General features: G+C 45.3%; 2 protein-coding genes across 3 annotated transcripts; one reads left to right on the top strand and one right to left on the bottom strand.

Moving 5' to 3' along the window:
* The first annotated feature begins 165 nt into the window (after positions 1-165).
* oip5 (opa interacting protein 5) lies at positions 166-9,788 on the top strand. Of its 2 annotated transcripts, XM_056296484.1 has the most exons (5): positions 166-394; positions 2,218-2,284; positions 3,049-3,174; positions 3,268-3,349; positions 4,023-9,788. In XM_056296484.1, exons 1-5 carry the CDS (start codon positions 298-300, stop codon positions 4,095-4,097), a joined length of 447 nt encoding a protein of 148 aa, XP_056152459.1. In that variant the 5' UTR covers positions 166-297; the 3' UTR covers positions 4,098-9,788. The 2 variants fall into 2 exon arrangements, 1 of the variants encoding a protein (XP_056152459.1); XR_008811740.1 differs by lacking the exon at positions 3,049-3,174.
* Positions 9,789-10,910: 1,122 nt separating this feature from the next.
* On the bottom strand, positions 10,911-17,963 carry chp1 (calcineurin-like EF-hand protein 1). Its single transcript, XM_056296483.1, has 7 exons — positions 17,529-17,963; positions 17,098-17,170; positions 15,278-15,358; positions 14,414-14,541; positions 14,201-14,262; positions 13,364-13,486; positions 10,911-12,709 (listed from the first exon to the last, which is right to left on the bottom strand). The coding sequence occupies exons 1-7, from the start codon at positions 17,593-17,595 to the stop codon at positions 12,656-12,658; spliced, it is 588 nt and encodes a 195-aa protein (XP_056152458.1). The 5' UTR covers positions 17,596-17,963; the 3' UTR covers positions 10,911-12,655.
* Positions 17,964-22,179: the final 4,216 nt, after the last annotated feature.

Raw genomic sequence — 22,179 nt, forward strand, 5'->3', positions numbered from 1 at the left:
CCTCGGCGGTTAAACGTCGATTCAAATCACCGCCGTGAACCGTGCAAGCCATTTGATTGGCTCGCTGGCGTGAACGGAAGTACGTCACCGCCAATCATAGGGGAGGCGTCGTTTTTCCCCCTTAAAAAACCGCTCGTTTTCGAATCGCGATTAGCGGCAGCGAGCCCATAGCGTCCCGACGGGCTTCCTCGGTCCGCCGAGCCGAAGGGAGACACGTTTGACGACACTTGACGAGAACCGATTTCGGCGACGACCCGTCGAAGCGGTCGCCGATGACGTAAGACCGGCTGGGCAGACATGCTGACTTTACACTGCAAAACGTGCAACGACGTGTTGGGCGACTCGTTCGGCGTCTGCGGGGAGCTCAGATGGACGGACTCTATCCTGTGTTCCAGTAAGCATGGCGTTTAGCACAATGGCCGCTTGTTTCACAAATGAGCACCAGCTGCTGTTGTCACCTTCTGCCTTGTTGCCTGTTTGGTTGTCCGCCAGACTGTCGAGGTCGCACACTCTCTTATCGCTCAGCTCAGTGGTTCTCAACCGGGGGTCCGCGGACCCCTATAGTGGTCCGTGGTGTAATTGCAAGGGGTCCGTGAAAATAACATAGCTTTAAAATAAAAGATCCTATGACATTTATAGAAATAGGATTATTTTACTCAAATGTGACCTTTACCTACCTCAACTATAAAGGGTAACAGGACCTTTTTCTCTAATTACATCTGTTTCACAAGTGTAATTTATTGTATTTTAATTAAGAGATCTCGCTCCCGTTTGCATTGTTAAAAGTTACTGCATAAGAATTCTGTTGTTACATATATCTGAAAGTTACTGAATACATATTCTGTTTTGTTACATATATCTGAAAGTTACTGAATACATATTCTGTTTTGTTACATATATCTGAAAGTTACTGAATACATATTCTGTTTTGTTACATATATCTGAAAGTTACTGCATAAGAATTCTGTTTTGTTAACTATATCTAAGTTACAACTGAAAGCTATTATTTTTGCCCCAAAGAGTGAATAAATGCTAGAATGCAATTTAAAATGCAGTTTCTACTGTTTCTATCAAATTGCAACCCCCCTCCCCCAAGATCAGGTGGAGGGGTCCTCAGGGTAGATCAAAAATACGCAGGGGGTCCAGGACCCCAAAAAGGTTGAGAACCACTGGCTTAGCTCAACGATACAATGTGGCTGGTAACTTTTGGGATACTATCGGAATATCTTGGCGCGTGCTCAGTGGTCAAGCTGTGATTGCAAACGTTCCCACATCCTTTGAACGGTGCACATGGCCATTGACACTGTAGTTGATGGTGTTGTGGATTTTCCTTATCCTTTTAATGGGCTCTTGCCCCAGCAACCTCTGGGAAGAATAATCATCGGACAAATATTGGAGCAAACAGAGAATCTTTAATGCATCTGCAGATGGAGAGTCATGTAACCACAGAAAAGTCAGTCTGTGAGGATATGCTCTAACTTGAGCTGGAGGTAGTGGTTTTTTTATAGAGCAGTCCGTCTCGTCATACCCTATGTTTCTTGCATTAACCAAGGTGTTGTCTTACAAAGGAATGCAGGAAAACATCTACGTTAATCATGTCCTGTGTCTGGTGTGTGTCTGTGGGTCCATTACCCTTATCGTTGCTGTCCCAGGCCGGAGAGGCCCTCATGATTTAGTGGCCATGTGTGTCCGCAGTGTGTGGGATTTAGTGGCCGTGTGTGTGTGTCTGCAGTGAGTGAGAAGTTTCATACACACAGAGAAGTGGAAAACTACAGAGTACATACGGAGTGCATATGGAGTACAATTTGTACTCCACAATTGGTCACCTCCGTATTTGCATACGAAACTGACGGTTTTAGGTGGTTATGCCACTGTGTTGTTTATAAGGGTGGGGGATACCTGCAGTTAGTTTAGACTGGAGGGGGTCTCTTGGTTGAGTGATGAAACGTACATCCGTCAATAAACGTTTCATCCAGATGAACTGATTCAACCTTCTTTGATATTACCGGAGGTTTTGTTTGCAACCCTGGTTGTAACATGCACTGCAAGGGCTGCAAGGGTTGCGGTGTATAGTCAGGATCGATGAAAGGGTGAGACGTGAGTAAAGCAAGTGTATCTGAATGTACATGCCTTGACGCATGCTCAGTAATCCGGGTAAGAAAGTCAAAGTGACCTGAATGTACACTTCATTACAAGACTGCTTTTGTCTCCTTCTAGGACTGACCTCCCATGTGATCGTCAATAATAAGATGGAATTTATACTCAAGGGTGAACTGGCCCATTGGTGAGTTAACGACACAATTTCAAGGTTTTGGAAAGGTACACATCTTATGATGCAGAGGACAGGAAGAAATGGAAACGGGTGATCCGCTGTGGGCGACCCCTAACGGGAGCAGCCAAAAGTAGTAGTAGTAGAAGAAAGGTACACATCCTACTGGTGGTTAGAGAAACAAGATCGATCCATCCATTTTCGGAACCGCTTATCCTGCTCTCAGGGATGCTGGAGCCTATCCCAGCAGTCATTGGGCGGCAGGCGGGGAGACACCCTGGACAGGCCACCAGGCCATCACAGGGCCCCAACACACACACACACACATTTCCTGGAGGAAACCCACACAGACATGGGGAGAACACGCAAACTCCACACAAAGGACGACCCGGGATGACCCACCAAGGATGGACAACCCCCGGGGCTTGAACCCAGGACCTTCCTGCTGTGAGGCAACTGCACTAACCACTGCGACGCCATGCTGCGAGAAACAAGATGATATCCAGAATTAACTGCCAGTGAAATTTGCGATAGGGGAATCAAGCTACAACTCGTAGTCACCCAACCTCTGTAAGTGGGCCCTTGAGCAAGGCTCAGAGACTGTTGGACTGTTATATGAAGCAGCAACTAGATGTTGAGAGAGTAAGAACAGCGTATCGAACATTTGGAGAACTCAATCTTCTGTGAATCAGAATGCATTCTTTTCCACCCTGCCTCACAAAGTGATGACTAATGTGTATGTATCGTCCTTTTTTCTCCTTATCTTTTTTTTTTTTTAGCATCCACAGCTCTCTGAAATGCTCTCACTGCCAGTCTGTCGTGGGTACTCGTATTTGGTCGGTCCCACAACCGCATTTAGACGAACTGCGCTCCTTCTTTCTCCTCCACAAAAAAAGTGTTAACTGGTAACCCCCACCCCCACCCCCCTCAAAAAAGTTTGCAACAAAGATTTTGTTTATGAATGAATGCAAACGCGTCTTCTCCTTATTTCCCTGCAGTTACATTCTCAACCAGAGCTCTATGAAGAATGCCACTGACCTCTCATTTAACGTACTGCCTCTGGAGGAGAGCATGAAGAAGGTAGGATCGTTTGAACGTGTTTGAATGGATCTGCACATATTTAATGGTCTTGCATTTTTGTTCCTTTTTTTTTTTTTAAACCGACCGACACTCATCCACAATCTCAATTTTCTTAAGCATTGGCTAAGAGGCTGACAAACAAGCTTCATTGCTGCTGCAGACAATTAAAACCTCTGGTTTCTGGCTTTGTGAAAGGGCCCACTTCATTCACAAATACCGCTTAAACCGTCAGCACTGGATGCACTTACAGCTAGTTTACTCCTATGCTGTTGGCATGCTTGCCGACTTCAAGTGCAGTTGTGAGAAATACAAAAAAAGTGTTAAGTGTCTGAACAAGCACAATGACGCCGAGCCCTCGTTGGGAGTTGTGAAATGGGCGCGCCAACCCTTCATCCATGCAACTGAAGTTGTATGATGTGGCATTTCAAAGTCCGCTAATGCTTTCATCGCGAGCATCTTGTAGTGACCGCTGAGGTGGAATATCTCTAAATTCTTCCATCAACAACAACATGAGGGTTTTGGGAGGGTGCAACAACGTGATACAAATGTCAGTAGACCCATCTTAAAGGCTCGCAGTGGTGTCTTCTGAATGTTCACATAGACATGTGAAAAGGAATATTACATAAGCAATGGCTCTTACTGACCTTCGCATCTCTCTCTCATCTTCCTCCAGCTCAGAAAGCAGATGGAAGCTCTTAACGAGAGCATCTCGAACACGACAATGAGGCTCCGACCAACCACGACGTGAGGCCGTTTGCTCTCCGGCCGATTATGCTCGTGTGTGCTGTTTTTATTAGGTTCTTGTTTAAGTAGCTTTCTTAAACAGCTATGTTGCCTTTTCATTTTTTTTTTTTCTGAGAAAGATGGGCTGCACACAAACGGCCATTTCAGTGTAGGTAAGCGTCTCAAAAATCCACACTTTCCTCCGTCTTTTTAAAAGCCTTTATTTCAATTACAGATTTGGTGAGTTCTGGTTCGTATGTAAAATGTTATCAGCTGGTGTAAGATAACAGAATGATGTGGAATTACACTGGTGCCTTCTTTTCCAAATCAATAAACATTACTTATGGTGGGCTTCTAACTCAATGAGATCTGTGTTCATCGCTGCAAATAAAGAATAATAATGAAGTACTGAACGTCTGTGCACCGCAGTGTCATCGGCAAACCTTTCAGACCTGCAGGGACAATTTGTGCCTTTTTATAATTACAAACGTCACACTGACTTGAAATAAGCTTCAACAACCAGCCATCCAATTGGCACCATGCTGCTTTTTATTGCTGATTTTCTGGCATATATATATATATATATATATATATATACATATTAGGTTAATACAAAACCAGACAAGAGGTTCACACATAATAAGCATGCCCACTTCCTCCTCCTGGAGTGCATAGTTTCTACAGTCCACTTCTTCAGTGGAAAGGTTGATCCACAATGAAATTTTATTAAACGTCTTAGCAATGCTTTTGTTTTGTTGTGTTTTTCACCATGAGAACAGAGGCGGGTGTCCGCGTTCAGCGACCCTTTCTGCTGCGTTGTAGCTCAACTGCTGCTGCTGTGTTTGACACACCAGAGAGCAAACCGCAAAGCTGGTGAAACATCCTCAGACTGAAAAAAGGCATATGTAATATTTCCCTAAGTTTCTTTTTTTTGTGTGCCTTTATTCCCAATGATCTCTGGCATTTGGTCTGTATAATCACAGTATAGATCACATACGACAGGCCAGCATCAACACACTGCCCACTGTTGTGTCAAACACACATCACACATTACACACAATATACATGTATATATACACATATATATATGTATATATATATATACACATATATATATATGTAATGTGTATACGTAAGATAGCTAATCATCTTGTCATGTAATGTCTGATATGATGATTTCAAGATCATAGTTACACTCATTCACATTACAAAGTTGGATTATTGCATGCAATACAAATCATTATTCTAAGTCATGCATAAGTGTTTTTTAAACCCACATATGTCGCTAGTCACCGACTTGGTTAGAAATTGTGAATACAAATACCCACACAGAGCATTACAGAGTATTTAGAACACAATATTGAAGACGGGATGGAGGAGACTATGACAACGCAGTCAGTACATAAAGAGAAAGTGCTTCTTTTTTTCGTTCCTTTTTTAGCGAGTGTCAAGTTCAGCCGTCCCTTTGTCTTGTGAGGCCTTGCAATAACTGAAAATCACCTTTGCATTTTGTGTGGATGGGTGTCTGTATATGGGAGTGGGGGGGGGGTGTCAGATTTGACAATGCTACTCCAACAATAATATTGCTTTCAGTAAAATAGTGTTATCCATTGCACGGGTTGTTTAGGATGGTTAAGTGTTGCAGGGAGGACATATTAAGCCTGACAAACAGCATCTAAAGTCTATCTTGTGCCCATTCTAGTTTTTCCTCAGTGCAAAACTAAGGGGATAAAGCTGTCCTCTTACACTGTGCTCTGTCACGAGTATCTTAAACCTTTATAGATGATACTGTATTCTATAGCTAAGTGTAATCTCACAAGAAGTTGACTAAAAGCTATTATAGGCAACAAAAAAAAAAATGAAGGGTGTGAGGTGGGTCTTTTCAACACATTATAAACTCCTGCCAACACTTACACCCTGGCACTAAACCCATGCATCATTGTTGGTTATTGCTTCTAAAACTAGGCTAATCATATACAATTTCAAGGATTAAAATAGAATGCTCATACTTGCAGACCTATGAGGTATTATATACATTACAATGTTATGGTGAGAAACTTACTCTATGACCACACCACTACATTTGACCCCTACCAATCAGAGCCTAATCTACAGATAGAGTACTACTGAGAAAACTACAGATTCCTACAGGGCCCTATCATAATTTCAGGTTTTCTTTTTCCTGGAACTTTCCAGTCATTGTACGACAACTATACTACTTGAATTGTGATAAACAAAATTTGTAACGCACCAACTTTTTGTCCTAAAAGTGACTCAAGAACTCAGAGCAGCTCAGTTAGAATATAACTTCATCTTGATTGGATTGTGCCCTTATTAGTTGCCAGATAATTACTTGTGTCCTATGCTTTCCCATAAATACAACTATTTTTCCACTCTTTCCTCAATTCACGCCGTAGTCTTGGACACTAAAAGAGTAAAAGATGTTGTGTTAGCCTATGAATCGTCTCAGCTACACTGAATAGGGTGATGGAGTGTAGGACATAGCTTTACAGTTTTCCTGTGGGGTTAAAAAAATGTTTTGTTATCTTAACCCTGACACATTGTACGCTTTATTCTATAGCTTAGCATGCTACTGAAAATACCTAGGACCGATATTCAGTCTTGATTTTTTTTTGGGGGGGGGTTCCATTGCAATTTAAACTCCATCTTTATCTATAATCGGGTTTGACTATTCTTCATAAAGCAAGCATCACTACTGGTCATGCATGGCTACTATAATGTTGGCACCACAGTCCCGCTAAAGAAGCTAATTAATGCACATGAGTCTATACATATCTTAATGGAAGACATTGGTGATTTTGTTGCTTTCAAACAACTTATCACTTGTTTATACAATATACAGTTTGCTCAACAACATGATAGTTATGGTAAAATATTGCACAAATCCCAGTTGTGATGAACTTGTAAACCATCAGAAATTTCAACTCAAAGCAAATGACAACCAGGGTGACGTTCACATATGGACCAGTCCAAGGTGAACATATTCTGAATCACTCAACTGGAGCTAAAGCTGATATCTGACAGTACGGCGCTGGTGTCTGGAGGGACCGGCGCGCCACAGACAAAGGCATATAGAAGCAAAAGATGATGCTGTTGAGTAGAATTTGCTCTGAGGCACAGGCGGATCTCAAAGCCGGTCCAAAAAAAAAAAGAAAAAAAAATTGGGACTATTCAGAGTGACGTATTTTGCTATGAAAGGTTCCTCTCAAGGGTCAAAGGGTGTTTTATAATGGGAAAACGAAGCCGGTTCTACCACTTCAAGCAGTGCGGAAAGGGAAAATCACTGACATGTATTCTTTGCACTCATTAACATTCGGACAACTGGGAACATGCCGAGACGAAATAGCTTTTGTGACGTGTCAAAAATGTAATTAATGAGAACAGGTACATAGGAGACCGTCTTTATGTTGCTTTTCACTGCTACCTTCAAAAATGGTTTTACACCAAATTAGAGATAACGTGCAGATGTTTTTTTTTTTCCACATGCTATGCAGAACAGCGGGTCTTCTATGCACCTGCTAAGAAATCCAAAGTTTGCAAAGGACCTCCCGTCTTAAGAGTCTACTTGGGAATATGAAGTTATTAAAACAAAAATTAAAAAAAAAGATCTGGAGACTCATACCTGCTCTGTTGAATTGTTTGGCTACAAATAGTGATCACATTCCACCTTGCTACTGTTACACTTGCGTGACAATGAGGTAGTGCAAAAACACCCTATGCTTTCAATCATGGGCCTTTAGCTTTGCTACAGTTCTACTTTCGCTCCTGGAGAGAAGAGGATTTGTGAGCAACTTGTTCATACCGGAAACCCATCTGTTCTGATTTTTAGTGAAGAACAGGATGGTGAGTGAGCGGAGCCGTTTTCAACCCAATTTAGTGACAGACAGTGACATTTCACTCCATCGAGCAAGACAATCCCTTAATGTTACCAGCATCCGTCTACATGAACCAGTCAGATCGAAGCATCTCAAATGGGACTAGTATGACCAAATGGGGGGTGGGAGGTGGGGGGCTGCTTGTATGCAGTCAAACTGCAGAGTACGTTCTCTTATTTTATCTTATTTATCGCTTTCTTTCTTGCTAATTTTTTTTTTCAAAACGGTGCAACGCTTGCAAACTCTGGACAGAGCTGCAGCGCAAACGATGACAGTGTGACGTGAGATGTGGAGAAATGGCACATGTCTGGCAGACAGCCCTTACTCAGCAGGCTGAGGATATGACAGTGGTGGTGGTGGTGTGGAGGTTCTCCCTGAACAGGGGGCGGTCTCCAGCGGACGAGGAGGGGTGGGTGGAGGTGTGGTGGTCAGGGTGGTGGTGTGGAAGTTCTCCCTGAACAGGGGGCGGTCTCCAGCGGACGAGGAGGGGTGGGTGGAGGTGTGGTGGTCAGGGTGGTGGTGGTGGTGTGGAAGTTCTCCCTGAACAGGGGGCGGTCTCCAGCGGACGAGGAGGGGTGGGTGGAGGTGTGGTGGTCAGGGTGGTGTGGAAGTTCTCCCTGAACAGGGGGCGGTCTCCAGCGGACGAGGAGGGGTGTGTGGAGGTGTGGTGGTCAGGGTGGTGGTGGTGTAGAGGTTCTCCCTGAACAGGGGGCGGTCTCCAGCGGACGAGGAGGGGTGGGTGGAGGTGTGGTGGTCAGGGTGGTGGTGTGGAAGTTCTCCCTGAACAGGGGGCGGTCTCCAGTAGACGAGGAGGGGTGGGTGGTGGTGTGGAGGTTCTCCCTGAACAGGGGGCAGTCTCCAGCGGACGAGAAGGGGTGGGTGGAGGTGTGGTGTGGAAGTTCTCCCTGAACAGGGGGCGGTCTCCAGTAGACGAGGAGGGGTGGGTGGAGGTGTGGTGGTCAGGGTGGTGGTGTGGAAGTTCTCCCTGAACAGGGGGCGGTCTCCAGCGGACAAGGAGGGGTGGGTGGAGGTGTGGTGGTCAGGGTGGTGGTGGTGTGGAAGTTCTCCCTGAACAGGGGGCGGTCTCCAGCGGATGAGGAGGGGTGGGTGGAGGTGTGGTGGTGGTGGCGTGGAAGTTCTCCCTGAACAGGGGGTGGTCTCCAGCGGACGAGGAGGGGTGGGTGGAGGTGTGGTGGTCAGGGTCCCTCATCCTTGCTTTTCATTCACGACTCCCACCGGGCTGGGTCGCCACCACCCACCCCCCCGTCGGGGTGCAACTCGAAACAGGGCGAACACGGATGTGGCCTCGGAGGATCGTCTCGTCGGTCGTCGGCGTCGGCGAACTTTGAAACTACCCGGGGGAAAAAAAGTGCGCCGGCAATTAACGTTCGAGGTAAAAGACAAACGGAGCGTTTGGTGACGTGTTACCGAGGATCACTGACCTTGGAGGGGGTCTCTGGGGGGGGGGCGAGGGGGAGGAGACGCGGTCCTTACTGTCACCGGGTCGGCTAGCTAGCTAGCTAGCTGCGACGGCGGCTCACACGGGGAGCTAAGAACCGGGGCGGGGGGGTTGGGGGTCCCGCTGTCCGCTCGCAGGCGTCGAATCAAGTCCCCCGGTGCGTGCGGCTCCGTTCGGTCTCCGGACGCCCCGAAACGCCGGGGACGAGAAGGTCCCCTCGTCCCCTATGTCGCTCTCACACCCTCACGTCTACGCCATTTTCACTCCCCTACTACGACCAACCGGACGCGCACGGCGATTGCGCGGTGGACACGTCGGTCAAACGTTAAGCCCGCCCCCAGGGCGTAGGAACGGAGCGCTGGCGCGACCCACCCACCGCTCGCTCGCTCGTACGTTTGCTGGCTGTTTCAGCAGAGCGTCACAGTCGCGAGTCAACGTTTAGCCGTTCTAGAACCACGTGTTTAGTGTTTGAAAATGACGCCAGGCGACACATTAAGACCATTAAACTGACTCGAAAAACGAGGAAGCTGTGAAGACTGTCTGCTTTTGCGGTCTATTTAATGTCTTTATTTGCAGATCCCCCCTGGCCCCATCTACACTGGGGGGGGGGGGTTCTTCCTGTTGCTTACATTAACAACTCTGTTGTTTGCGTTTGTGCTTGTTTGACGGATATACTTGAATACTGTATCTTCTATACAACTTGTTTAATACATTTTAAAAAAAAGACCACTAATACAAGGAGAGCTTCGGCCACATTGGCAATGGGTTTGATGATTTGCATGGTGTGACTGAAATCTTTATTTATTCTAATTACCATTGTTAAATTACAACAACATACCTTTACAACGATTTTTTTAATAGTTCAGAGTTCATTATTCCTGTGATTCCAATGACGATACTGATATGGATATGTAATGAATTTACCTAAACTGGCCAATGGAGAAATTAATTTAGATTCGACCGGAGGGCAACCACTAGAGGGCGTGGGTTTTATAAAGTCAGTGAGAAATCTACCAAGTGCCCCCCCCCCTCCCCCAAAAGTACACCAAGCTGCAGCGCGCAGTATAGGACGAGGGTCCACTTTCGGGGGGGTGGGGGCAGGTTAGGGGTAGGTTACGTGTAGCCCCGCCTCGTTCTGCGAGCCGGGTCCTTCTCAAGTGACCTCCCCGATGTGTAAAACTGGGAAAATAAAACAAATTCTGGTTTTGACTGAAATGGAAAATGGCACATACCAATACATGGTCATTAAAGACCTCTTTTCTTTTCACCTCTGACTCATGAGGCTATGAAATGTGCTCTTATGGGTTCATGCAACACATTCTGGCTCCAAGTCCAGTCAAGGAAGTCGAGGGCTTGCCTCATGACCCACACTCTTATCAGCGGGGAGACACCCGGGACAGGCTGCCGGGCTATCTCAGGGCTCTTATCGGTCTCTTCTGTTTAATCAGTGTTCTACAGGAATCAAGGAAACTGATAACTACTGTAGTTTCCCAGTAAACAACACATGGCTAGCATGGCACTTATTTTATTCAAATCAAATTCATGAATCATTTTGATAAAACCTAGACCAACGTCACGAGAGATAACATTTTATCATTATATTTGATTGATAATCACATCTTGATCAATAAAATGGGTGCGTTGTACTTCCAGCATTCTGCTGCTGAAATATGTTTTAAGATCATATTGACAAACCCACAATCACATTAAAGATTGATACTCTTCTGCCTTTTTGGTCAAGTGAATCAGCCTGTACAGAAAAAAAAAACATTTCTAATGAATCAAAACCTCTCAGGTACCTGGAACTATCCTGAAGAAAAGAAATGAAAGCCTGAAAAATATTGAGCAGTGCATATAATCAGCATGTACATGGTTTCTCATCCACAGTGAAGCTGATCAGGAACACAAGTAGCGTAAATGAGTTAACTGCTCCAAGCCTCAGAGCGGTCAGGAGCCCGGTTCCAACTACAGGGCCAGACGGGATAGTCAAGGGTTTGAATAAAAGGTCTAAATCATGGAGGCTAGTAGTTCAATTTCTGTCTGTAAGCCACAATGGCTGCTAAATCCAAATTCACAAATTTCTCCACCCTTTTCCACCATATCACAGGTGAACAAGGTTTTTGGAATGGAAAAAGGATAAAAAAAAAGAACGATGGCTGGTTGGTGATCAGTCGGAGTGGCTGGATTATCTGAGAAACACCCCAGAAGTCTAGAGCTTTAGCAGCACTTGGCGTTAAAATCATAAATCCAGTCACACTTCAAGTCAGTGTATGTGATTCTTTTCATACATTAAGCGAAGCAGAGTTTAAAAACGAGATTACAATTTTTCGAGCTTGTGTTGTACTGTCCCGTTTCGCCCTCGGCTATCCCCATTTGGCCCTACTGCAGGAAGACGGCAACTGGCTTTTTGAGGAAACATTAAACTGATTTTGTTTGCAGTCCAACAAATCAAATGGGCATTTACATTCCATTGGCAGTAGCTGGGGTTAACCCATATGAAACGAAAACATACAAATATGACAAAAGGTTCCCATATACTTGTGAGATATTAACAGAAGAGGGAACCGAAACCATGGCACTTCAACACAACAATTCAGTCAGTAGGTCCTTTGTTTTAAGGGGAGAAGAGGACAAACTGAAAGCGGTAGGCTGGTCAGAGTTGCTTTGCGGCAAGTCGGAGAACATTGTTGGCGTCGAAACGCACCATTTTTGAGGTGAAACCTTAATATCTCACTCAACATTTGCATATTTATATGAACAGAGACTCAACAGATACTATATATATCCATGGAACAGAATCGCATTAGTAAGCTTTAAATGGCTACACCCCCCTGCCCAGTGGCTGCAATTGCAAAAAGCATTATCGTACCATAATGTTATGTCAATCACTGTTCATGAGAGGAAGGGTGGAAAAGTGTTGCCGACTATGACCCAACAAAAAGTTATGAATAAATAATGCTCCATTTTTGGGGAAAAACACACACACATACACACACACACACACACACACACAGTGACAGCATTAAAATAACCCAAGGCACGCACCTTTTCCCTTTGTTTACAGAGCAGTGCAAAGGCAGAAAAACAGGACCTGTGACATCATCTACCTAATGCTTGGTCAGACTTGTACTTGTAGCGTGGGCCATAGCAGCTTGCTGAGTGTTTGAAATGGGGTTTGTGTTCCGCATCAGTCGGAAAACTGAAGCTCTGCTCTGAGGTCATGGCCACTCAGTGAAGGAACCGGATGCTCATTTTCTGCTCGACGTCCACCTTTTCCAAAACCTGAGAGAACAGTAGACAGAGTATAGAGTTAGATCGCAACAGTGGCCAAGTTCCGTAAAAACTAATAAAGTAGGATTTATGCTAACTTTAAATTTTAAAAAAAAGTGAATCTTTTGACCGTTTTAGCCAATAAATCTCCCTAAGCGGGGGGAAGGGCAATACTTTGTGATCTCAAAACACCTAAGAAAATAAGGGTGGATGATACAGTAAATACATTACAGAAATTTGAAATGTGTTTTAATCTCTCTATATCCATAAGTCAACTTTTCCTGTGTAACTGAGCAGGAAATCGTTCTCGCAATGTTTTTTTTTTCAATTTTACATTTCTATCCCACTATCCTGCTCACATTTTCAAAATTCCCAAATGACATTTATTAAGAACAACTATATATTTCTATGTTGTGGTGCCGTGATGCATAAAGTCCCAAACCTTCTCCAGGGCTCAACAAAAGCCACCCGTGTTAAATCTATACCCACTTCTGATTCTGCAAGGCAGTGTGAATGGAGACATCCACCACATGTTACGTGGTTCACATTTTTCAACAGCCACTTGTACACATCAGTGTCAAGATAGCTTTGGCCAGTTTAACTGACAGCAAGACTGACACTCTCATTAGGTCAGTATAAGGTTGATAACCTTGCACAAAAACTTACCTTGATGAATTCATTGAAGGAAATTGAATTGTCTCCGTTCTGGTCAGCCTCCTGGATGGTCCTATCGGCAATGCTGCCGAGCTGCTCATCCGAAATATTGACACCGACCATCATCCGTAAAACCTACGACAAGACAAAGAAGTTCCACCGCGTTGAAAGACTGTGAGAAACATTTCAATAATAAACCCATTCATGTTGAATATGCCATCAAAATAAAATGAACTGAACTTTTTCTTACATACTATAGATTTGTAGTTGTAAACACCAGCTACACTTGTTTGTCGGATTGAAATGATTATCAAAACAGTGAACACATACATCAAAAAAGAAACATTACTTGCAGGAACACACTTGAGTCACATCAACCAGTACAGAGCATTAAGGCAGCCAGGCGGGGGTATTTAGTGCAAAACAAGAACTGTCTTGAGTCATTCAATCCTGGGCTTACAACAATTGCAGGTCACACAATGTCATCTATGCCAAGATGGCTGCTCAGAGAGACAGTAAATAACACAGGAAGAGCTAAAATACAGGAGATTAGACTGTCTGGGAGAAAAATCACCCCGTACTTAGGTGGAGAAATCGTATCATCAGAAGAGGGGCAAAGTCTCCTCATCGATGAGGAAATCCTTGCACTTTGATAGACCTTTCATAATAGTATTAGCCCATTGGAGCCAACAAAATTCCCCACCCTTTGCTGTTCATCGCTAAAAGGAAACGATATAAAAGAGGTGTGTTTAAGAGCCTACAGTAAGTATGGATTTCATTTCCTTCCCATTCTCCCAAATATGCATTATCACTCTACATCCTGTTCACAGCACCGACCACACAACTCACCTGCAGTAACTCATCACGAGAGATTTTGTCATCTCTGTCCAGGTCATAGAGACGGAAGGCAACTGAAAAGACAAAGAAGAAATTAGTTCAGCCTCAGGGCAGCTTTTAAAAATCTTACCTCATCTCGTCATTTTACTTCATGTTAAAAATAGACAAAACGTCACATTTTCAGACTCCTCTGTCACACCCACTCCCTCCCAAGCCCCGACTCACAGAGTAACTTGTTTGTTCTGCTGTTGAGCGGCTCGCTGGCGTTGGGGTCCTTGTTCTTCTCGTTGTCCTCGATTGGTCTGAAGTGAGCCAGGGTTCGCATGAATCCCCTGAAGTTAACTTGGTCCTCTCTGAAACCAAAGCAGAATGGAATTTAGAACGGAAGTGAGGCTTTCTCACAGAGAAACAAGGATATGTAGTAAGAATTTTCTGACTGAGGGTAACCGACCAGCATACTGCTTAGTTTACTCATGTTCCCCATTCCTTTTTCTTACACAAAATAAACATGAGCTGGGTGGGTGGACAATCGTTAACAATGAAGATAGCACTCTACAGACTCTGGTAAACACAATGGAAAATCCATTGGGTTGTATTTAAAGTCTGTATTTTTCGCTGATAATGAGCAGTTACCATGACCCTCCTGCAAGTAGGCTCACACTCGTCCAAACCCAAAGCCAAATTCCAACCAGGGAGGCATAAAAAACAACAAAACCTGAAATTAAAACGCCTACACGTTGGGACATTTTGAGATCATAATAATATATGGAATAGACCTCTGGTTCAAAATAGTTGGCCAAACTTATTAAACTTGAACTTGAAGATCAACAAACCATCTGTCCCAAGTGCAGCCTAATATGCTGGCAAAGCCCGCTGGACTGAAAAGTCCAGCTCCGTTTTACTTGTTACAGTTGGAAGAAGAAAAAAAAAGGACCATGGATCTTAAGGTCACAGTCAAAGCACAACCACTACAAAGCGCCCCGGTCTGGATCAGTGTTGTGGTCACTGCGACTAGGACCTATGATGTGTAGTCTCGGAAGAAACAACAACACAACAGCTGTGAGCAGACCAACAGCAGCAGATACTCACCCCTCGGGGAAGAAGGCGTTGATGATTCTGTCGCCAAGAGGATTGATGGCCAGCTCTGGGATCCTTTGGAAATCCTCCCGACTGCAGATGTGAGAGGGAGAGAGAGAGAGAGAGAGAGAGAGAGAGAGAGAGAGAGAGGTTCAGCAACACATATTTCATGGAAATAAAAACACAGACCTACAGAGAAAGTACCAACCCTTACACCAAGCTAGAACAGATGTTGGATTGGTTGACAGATAATAATTAGCCACTTTACAAGCTCGTTTTCTGTTTTAAAAATCCTTTTTGTTTGATAAAAGCGCTGAAGTGGCAGAACTTTAGAAACTTCCAGATACTGTGGCCAGATCACAAAAATAGTTTCCTAAGCCATGTTTAGGTCTATATCGTAGCAATATAACATGACATGAACAACTTAATATATATGTTTCTGTCTGTTTTGGCAGCCAAAACCATTGAGGGAATGGTGCGTCTGCAACGTGAGGTATATATATATTTTTTTTTTTCCCCCTCCCTTGGATCCCCCCCCCTTTTCTCCCCAATTGTATTCAGCCAACCACCCCACTCTTCTGAGCCGTCCCGGTCGCTGCTCCACCCCCTCTGCTGATCCGAGGAGGGCTGCAGACTACCACATGCCTCCTCCCGTACTTGTGGCATTGCCAGCTGCTTTTTTTCCACCTGACAGTGAGGAGTTTCGCCAAGGGGACGTAGCGTGTGGGAGGATCATGCTATTCCCCCCAGTTCCCTCTCCCCCTCAAACAGGCGCCCCAGCCAACCACAGGAGGCACTAGTGCAGCGACCAGGACACATACCCACATCCAGCTTCCCACCCGCAGACACGGCCAATTGTGTCCGTCTGTAGGGATTCGAACCGCCGATCCCCATGTTGGTAAGAAACGGAATAGACCACTACCACTACGCTACCCGGACGTTGCAAATGTGAGGTATATTTAAGACATGACTGTTGTGACAACTGATGAATGATTAAAAGAAAAGTCACCTTGAGCAGTTGGGAGTGCCTCACTTACAGTGCCTTACTGCATAACCCCCCCCCCCACATACACAAGTTCAGGCATCTGTGCAAGTACAAGAAGCTCCAACAGCATGTTATGTGTCAACAGTAAGTCTTTTAGAAGACAGTAACCTTCAAATGCCCTTTTCAACAAATAACTGTCTGTCTGTGAAATCTCTAGCAAAGTAAAAGGGTTTGTTACACATTACACATTCACTTTGACTTCTTAGTCTGCATCAAGTTTCCCAGCAACATATAATGATTACCTGTTTCTCACCCGAGTTAGGAGTTAAACAAAATCTAAAAGGAACATTATCTCTAAGGTTTTCACCTGGATACTCATTAAATTGTGCTCTGAAATGATTATATACACCATAAAAACGTTCCAATGAAATATTTATGAAACTCAAAAAAGAAAGAAAGGAACACCTGATAACCCCAACTCAGTCCCTCCCATTGGTTTACAATGCTTTGGATAATGCAAAGATCATAAAGGATAGCCTTTACCGTCAATGAGCCACTGACTTACCAAACTCCAATATACTTGTCATGGCAGGAAACGTCTTTGTCATCTAGCCACAGTTACACTGGTATCCAAATGTATTACAAAAATAAACAATATAATTATACAAATGAGATGGCCAATTTGATTAATGAATGTAACACCACCTCCAAACACCAACTGGCCACTCGGCAAATTGGCTGCTGAAGAAGGCCAATTTGTCAGCCAGCCACCACCCTTGTTCCCCAGTATTGGGGCTGGTGATGTCAGCTAAATCTTCTTGGTCTACTGGCTTTCCTTGTTTGCTACCTGAGGGTTCCGTTTTCTCCTTTATCCAAGCTGGTGAAGCGACTGTAGAGCCGGGTGATCTGACTGTGAGAGACTGCAAAAGAGGTGCGCATAACGTCAGAAGTTGTCAACTAGCCAAAGAAGGCACAAAGACGCTGTAACGCAAGAAAACAATCAAAATGACTGCCACAGGCTACGTCAGACAACATCCAACACTGCCCAGTGTCCCGCGACCCTGAGAGCAGGATGAGGGGTTTGGATAACGGATGGATGAGCAACATGACGTTTTGGCAGGAAGGCATATTAAAGCACGAAGCGGTTTCAAACATCCTCCTTCAACGTGGAGGTAGCCAAAATAAGAGTCACACAAAACAAATATGATCTGAAAAGGCGACACTGTGCTGTGTGGGTTAATTGGAATCAGACTCGACGTCTAGCACGACTCAACTTACAGCCAGTCTCCTTCTTGATCTCCTCGATCTCCTCTTCTCGGAGTAACGTGGACGCTCGGGATCCCATGGCTTAAAGACTTGGAACACAAACCAGAATAAGGGGATGCGGCCGGTGCAGGTTCTGGAGGGGGGGGGACCCGTGAAACAGAAGGAGAGAGCCTTTGGGGGGGGGCGGATGTGTTAAAGTCGCGCCAGCTAGCTTAACTGACCCAGCGAAGGCTAACGACCGGCTAGCACGCAAGGCAGGTTAGCTTAACGACCTCGATCACTGTGTTTCGAGAAAGGCGACCGAAACGACGTCTAATATCTCTTGTGGAGTAGAACCGGACCCGAACCGCCGTCCCCCGGAGCTTCTTGCGCGCTACAAGAGGTCCGTTTGTTGTGAGAGCCTGTCAGAGGTGCGCCGCCTTGCCATACTACAGCCGACTACCCTTCCTGCTTCGGGTGGTGGTGGGTGGACTCGGGCAATCGTCTTTCTTCTTCCTCCTTCTTCTTGCCGTCGTTCAGGTTTTCATGGCGGTTGGCGAACAACGTTATGACACTCTACCGCCACCTGCTGGACTGGAGTGTGGATTGTGACTTTAACGACGCGTTCAGTCGCTCAAAAAGTAAAATAAAAAATTATATATATGTATATTTATGTATATTTATATATGTGTGTATATATGTATGTATATATATACACATATATACATACACACACATATATATATACATATGTATGTACGTATGTATGTATGTATGTATGTATGTATATATATGTGTGTGTGTATATATATACATATATGTATGTATACATATACATATATATCTACATATATACATATACATATACACACATATACATACATACACACACACATATATATATATATATATACACACACACACACACACACACATATATATATATATATATCAACTCCCGTATTTTCACAAGGTGTGTGTGGTGTGTGGTGTGTGTCTGTGTGAGAGTCTATAAACGGCCGAACTAAAGCACTTGGGGCCTTGATTCTTTTTGGAGGTTATTGGGGATGATCAGGGGCACCTATGAAAAATAGCAGAAAATTAAAATTATGTATAATTATGCATAAATATGCAAAATTATGCATTTTTCTAAAAATGGCTAAAAACCACTTCTCTCGGCATTTCAGATGATTCTGAGCATCTTTGAGTTTTTCACCTATATAAAAAAAATTTTCTGGGACTTAAATGTTTGGGCATTATGCAAAATATGCATTTTTGCAAAAATTCACTTATGATCCTATTTTTTTTGGAGGTGGTAGGTATTGTTCCAGAGAGGACCAGAAAAATAGCAGAACATTAAAATAATTATAATAATTATGCATAATTATGCAAAATATGCATTTTCTAAAAATGGCTAAAAACCACTTTACTGGGCATTTCAGATGATTCTGAGCATTTGGGGGGAGGGAGTTGGAGTGGGGGGGGTGTAGGAGCAGGGGGAAGGCGGTTAGCTGGCAGGATGAAGAGGAGGGAGATTTAGACGGGTGGAGAACCAAACCGCTACATTGTAGCGGGGTTCTTCTAGTATATACATATATATATATATAAAATTCATTCATTCATTATCCAAACCGCTTCTCCGGGATTCCCCGGGAGTGTCACTGGCCCCATGTCTCATTTTGACCCTCTAGACCAGGGTTCCCCAATTAGTTTTCCCCAAGGGCCAAATTATGCCATGCACGCCAAGAAGGGCCAAAACATCCAGCGTTTCTTTGTTCCCGTTGCGCCAGTAGCAGTTGTTTTATGTGCAGATGTTATTCTTGCTGCTATTACGGGTATTAGTATTATTATGATTATTTCTTTTGTGTTTCCTGTTTTACATCCTGTAGAGCCGGGTTCAGACTGTGGACCTGAGGCACGGTAGGGCAGATGTCGCTTGATTTACAGTACTCGTCGTAATATGTGGGCTGTTCCGAGTAGGGCGATCTTCTGGACTGCATGGGTGTCGATGTTGCCTGGGATACGGTTGGCATAATTATTATTAGTATTATCATTATTACCATTATTATCCATCCATCCATCCATTATCCTAACCGCTTATCCTGCTCTCAGGGTGGCGGGGATGCTGGAGCCTATCCCAGCAGTCATTGGGCGGCAGGTGGGGAGACACCCTGGACAGGCCGCCAGGCCATCACAGGGCCCACACACACACCACCATTATTATTATTAGTAGTATTGTTATTTATTAATAGCAGATTAAGGTGATTTAGATGAGACATGATGTGACGAGTCATGATGAGACGTGAGCCCTGTGATGGCCTGGCGGCCTGTCCAAGGTGTCTCCCCACCTGCCACCCAATGACTGCTGGGATAAGCTTCAGCATCCCCGTGACCCTGAATAAGGATAAGTGGTTTGGATATATTTGTATAAAATTAAAAAAATAAAATCATATTCTCTCTACCGAGGTCATTCTCCTAGGACATTGAAACAAATATAGATGACTCTTATCCTTAGAACTACTTTGTATAAGATAACGTGAGTCAAATCTTAACTTGACTGTGAGATGGAAGAGAAAGAAGAATTCTGGAGTGAGTTGGATGACGTGGTGAAGAGGGTACCCAAGGGGGAGAGAGTGGTGATTGGAGCAGACTTCAATGGGCATCTTGGTGAAGTTGGTGAAGGGAACAGAGGTGATGGGTAGGGCTGGTGTCAAGGAGAGGAATAAGGAACAGAGCCGGCCCAAGACTTAAAGGGGCCCTAAGCAGAATTTGATTTGGGCCCCTCACCCCTCCCCGCCCCCCGCCCCACGCTAAACCCACCTCGGGTCGCGGTGGCAACATGATAAGTAGGGCACTCCAGATGTCCCTCTCCCCAGCAACGCCCTCCAGCCCCTCCTGGGGGGATCCCAAGGCGTTCCCAGGCCAGATTGGACATGTAGTCCCTCCAGCGAGTTCTGGGTCTACCCCGGGGTGTCCCCCCAGTTGGAGGTGCCCGGTAGACCTCCAAAGGAAGGCGCCCAGGAGGCATCCTAATCAGATGCCCGAACCACCTCAACTGGCTCCTTTCGATGCAAAGGAGCAGCGGCTCTACTCCGAGCTCCCTCCGGATGTCCGAGCTCCTCACCCTATCGCTAAAGCTGAGCCCAGACACCCTACAGAGGAAACTCATTTCAGGCTCAACTCCCTCTTCGCCACAAGGAGGAGACCCCGGGGTAGACCCAGAACTCGCTGGAGGGACTACATGTCCAATCTGGCCTGGGAACGCCTTGGGACCCCCCAGGAGGATCTTGAGGTGGTTGCTGGGGAGAGGGACGCCTGGAGTGCCCTACTTAGCTTGCTGCCAGAGAGAGATGAGAGAGATGAGATGATATGAGATGAGCTCGCGTTGGACGGTTTGGAGACAAAGCAAGAGAGGCAAGATTGAGACGGTTTGGACATGTGTGGAGGAGAGATGCTGGGTATATTGGGAGAAGGATGCTGAATATGGAGCTGCCAGGGAAGAGGAGAAGAGGAAGGCCAAAGAGGAGGTTTATGGATGTGGTGAGGGAGGACGTGCAGGTGGCTGGTGTGACAGAGGAAGACGCAGAAGACAGGAAGAGATGGAAACGGATGATCCCCAACGGGGGCCGACGAAAGTAGCAGTAGCAGTAGTAGGTGCTAGAAAGTTAGTGAACCCCTTTGAGATCGGACCTTAATTAAACAGAAATGTATTGGGTGGCAAAACATGAAGCGGCGGTCCATGCAAGACCACCCACTAAGATCACAGATCTGAAGTACTTGTGTAACCGGTTATTTTCTTGCCCGGTGCGGGATTCAGATACCGGGGTGTACTGCACCACAAGGCGACATCACTAACCGCTCGGCTAAAGGGTCAGACCCGTTAGCTAGGGGCTAACGTGGCTTATTAGTAGTTTACACTCGTCAACCTCTCCCGGAAGCGCGCCCTCTGTTATTCCCGCGCTCCGAAGAGACTTCTGAGGATCTGCCCACTTCCGGATCCCACCGCTGCTATCGGTTATTTTCTTGCCCGGTGCGGGATTCGATACGGCGTGTACTGCGCCACAAGGCGACGTCACTAACCGCTCGGCTAAAGGGTCAGACCCGTTAGCTAGGGGCTAACGCGTCTCATTAGTAGTTTACATAAATAACGCAGTCGTTCTGGTTTTCTCTGCAGATGGTGTAGGTCAGTAACCTAGCTAGCTGGCGCATTAACACCTTTGGGTCTTAATACAGCATGCTGGAAGGTTTGCCGGCACGATAAAAAGGGTAAGCAGTGAAGTAAGAAGTAGAAGTAAAAAGTGAGCCCTTCCCCGAGCGGAAGCGGAAGCATCGCAGCAAGCGGAAGTCAGACATCGGATGCACTGGACTACATCAGAAGTAAGCAGTTTGTTGTAATTTTTTTCGCCGTTTTCTTGCCGTGCTGTCTAACGTGCTCCGCGCGTCCGACTTCCCGCGACGCGTCCATAGCGACAGCGACGCTGCGACGTCACTCGGACGGCGTCGTTTTTTGGTACGCGCATGCGCGGCTTCCACGCGAACGCAGCTGTAGACTTTCGTCACACGGGTGATGGGCGTGTTTCCTCTTATTGGCGGTTGGCAAACGACGGTTTGGTGCAAGCGTGGGTGGGTCTGTGTTGGCTTTTCAATCTGAAGAACAGCCACGTTTTACACCAATAAGCACGTG

The sequence above is a fragment of the Lampris incognitus genome, chromosome 16 (assembly GCF_029633865.1).
Source record: "Lampris incognitus isolate fLamInc1 chromosome 16, fLamInc1.hap2, whole genome shotgun sequence".
Lineage (NCBI taxonomy): Eukaryota > Metazoa > Chordata > Actinopteri > Lampriformes > Lampridae > Lampris > Lampris incognitus.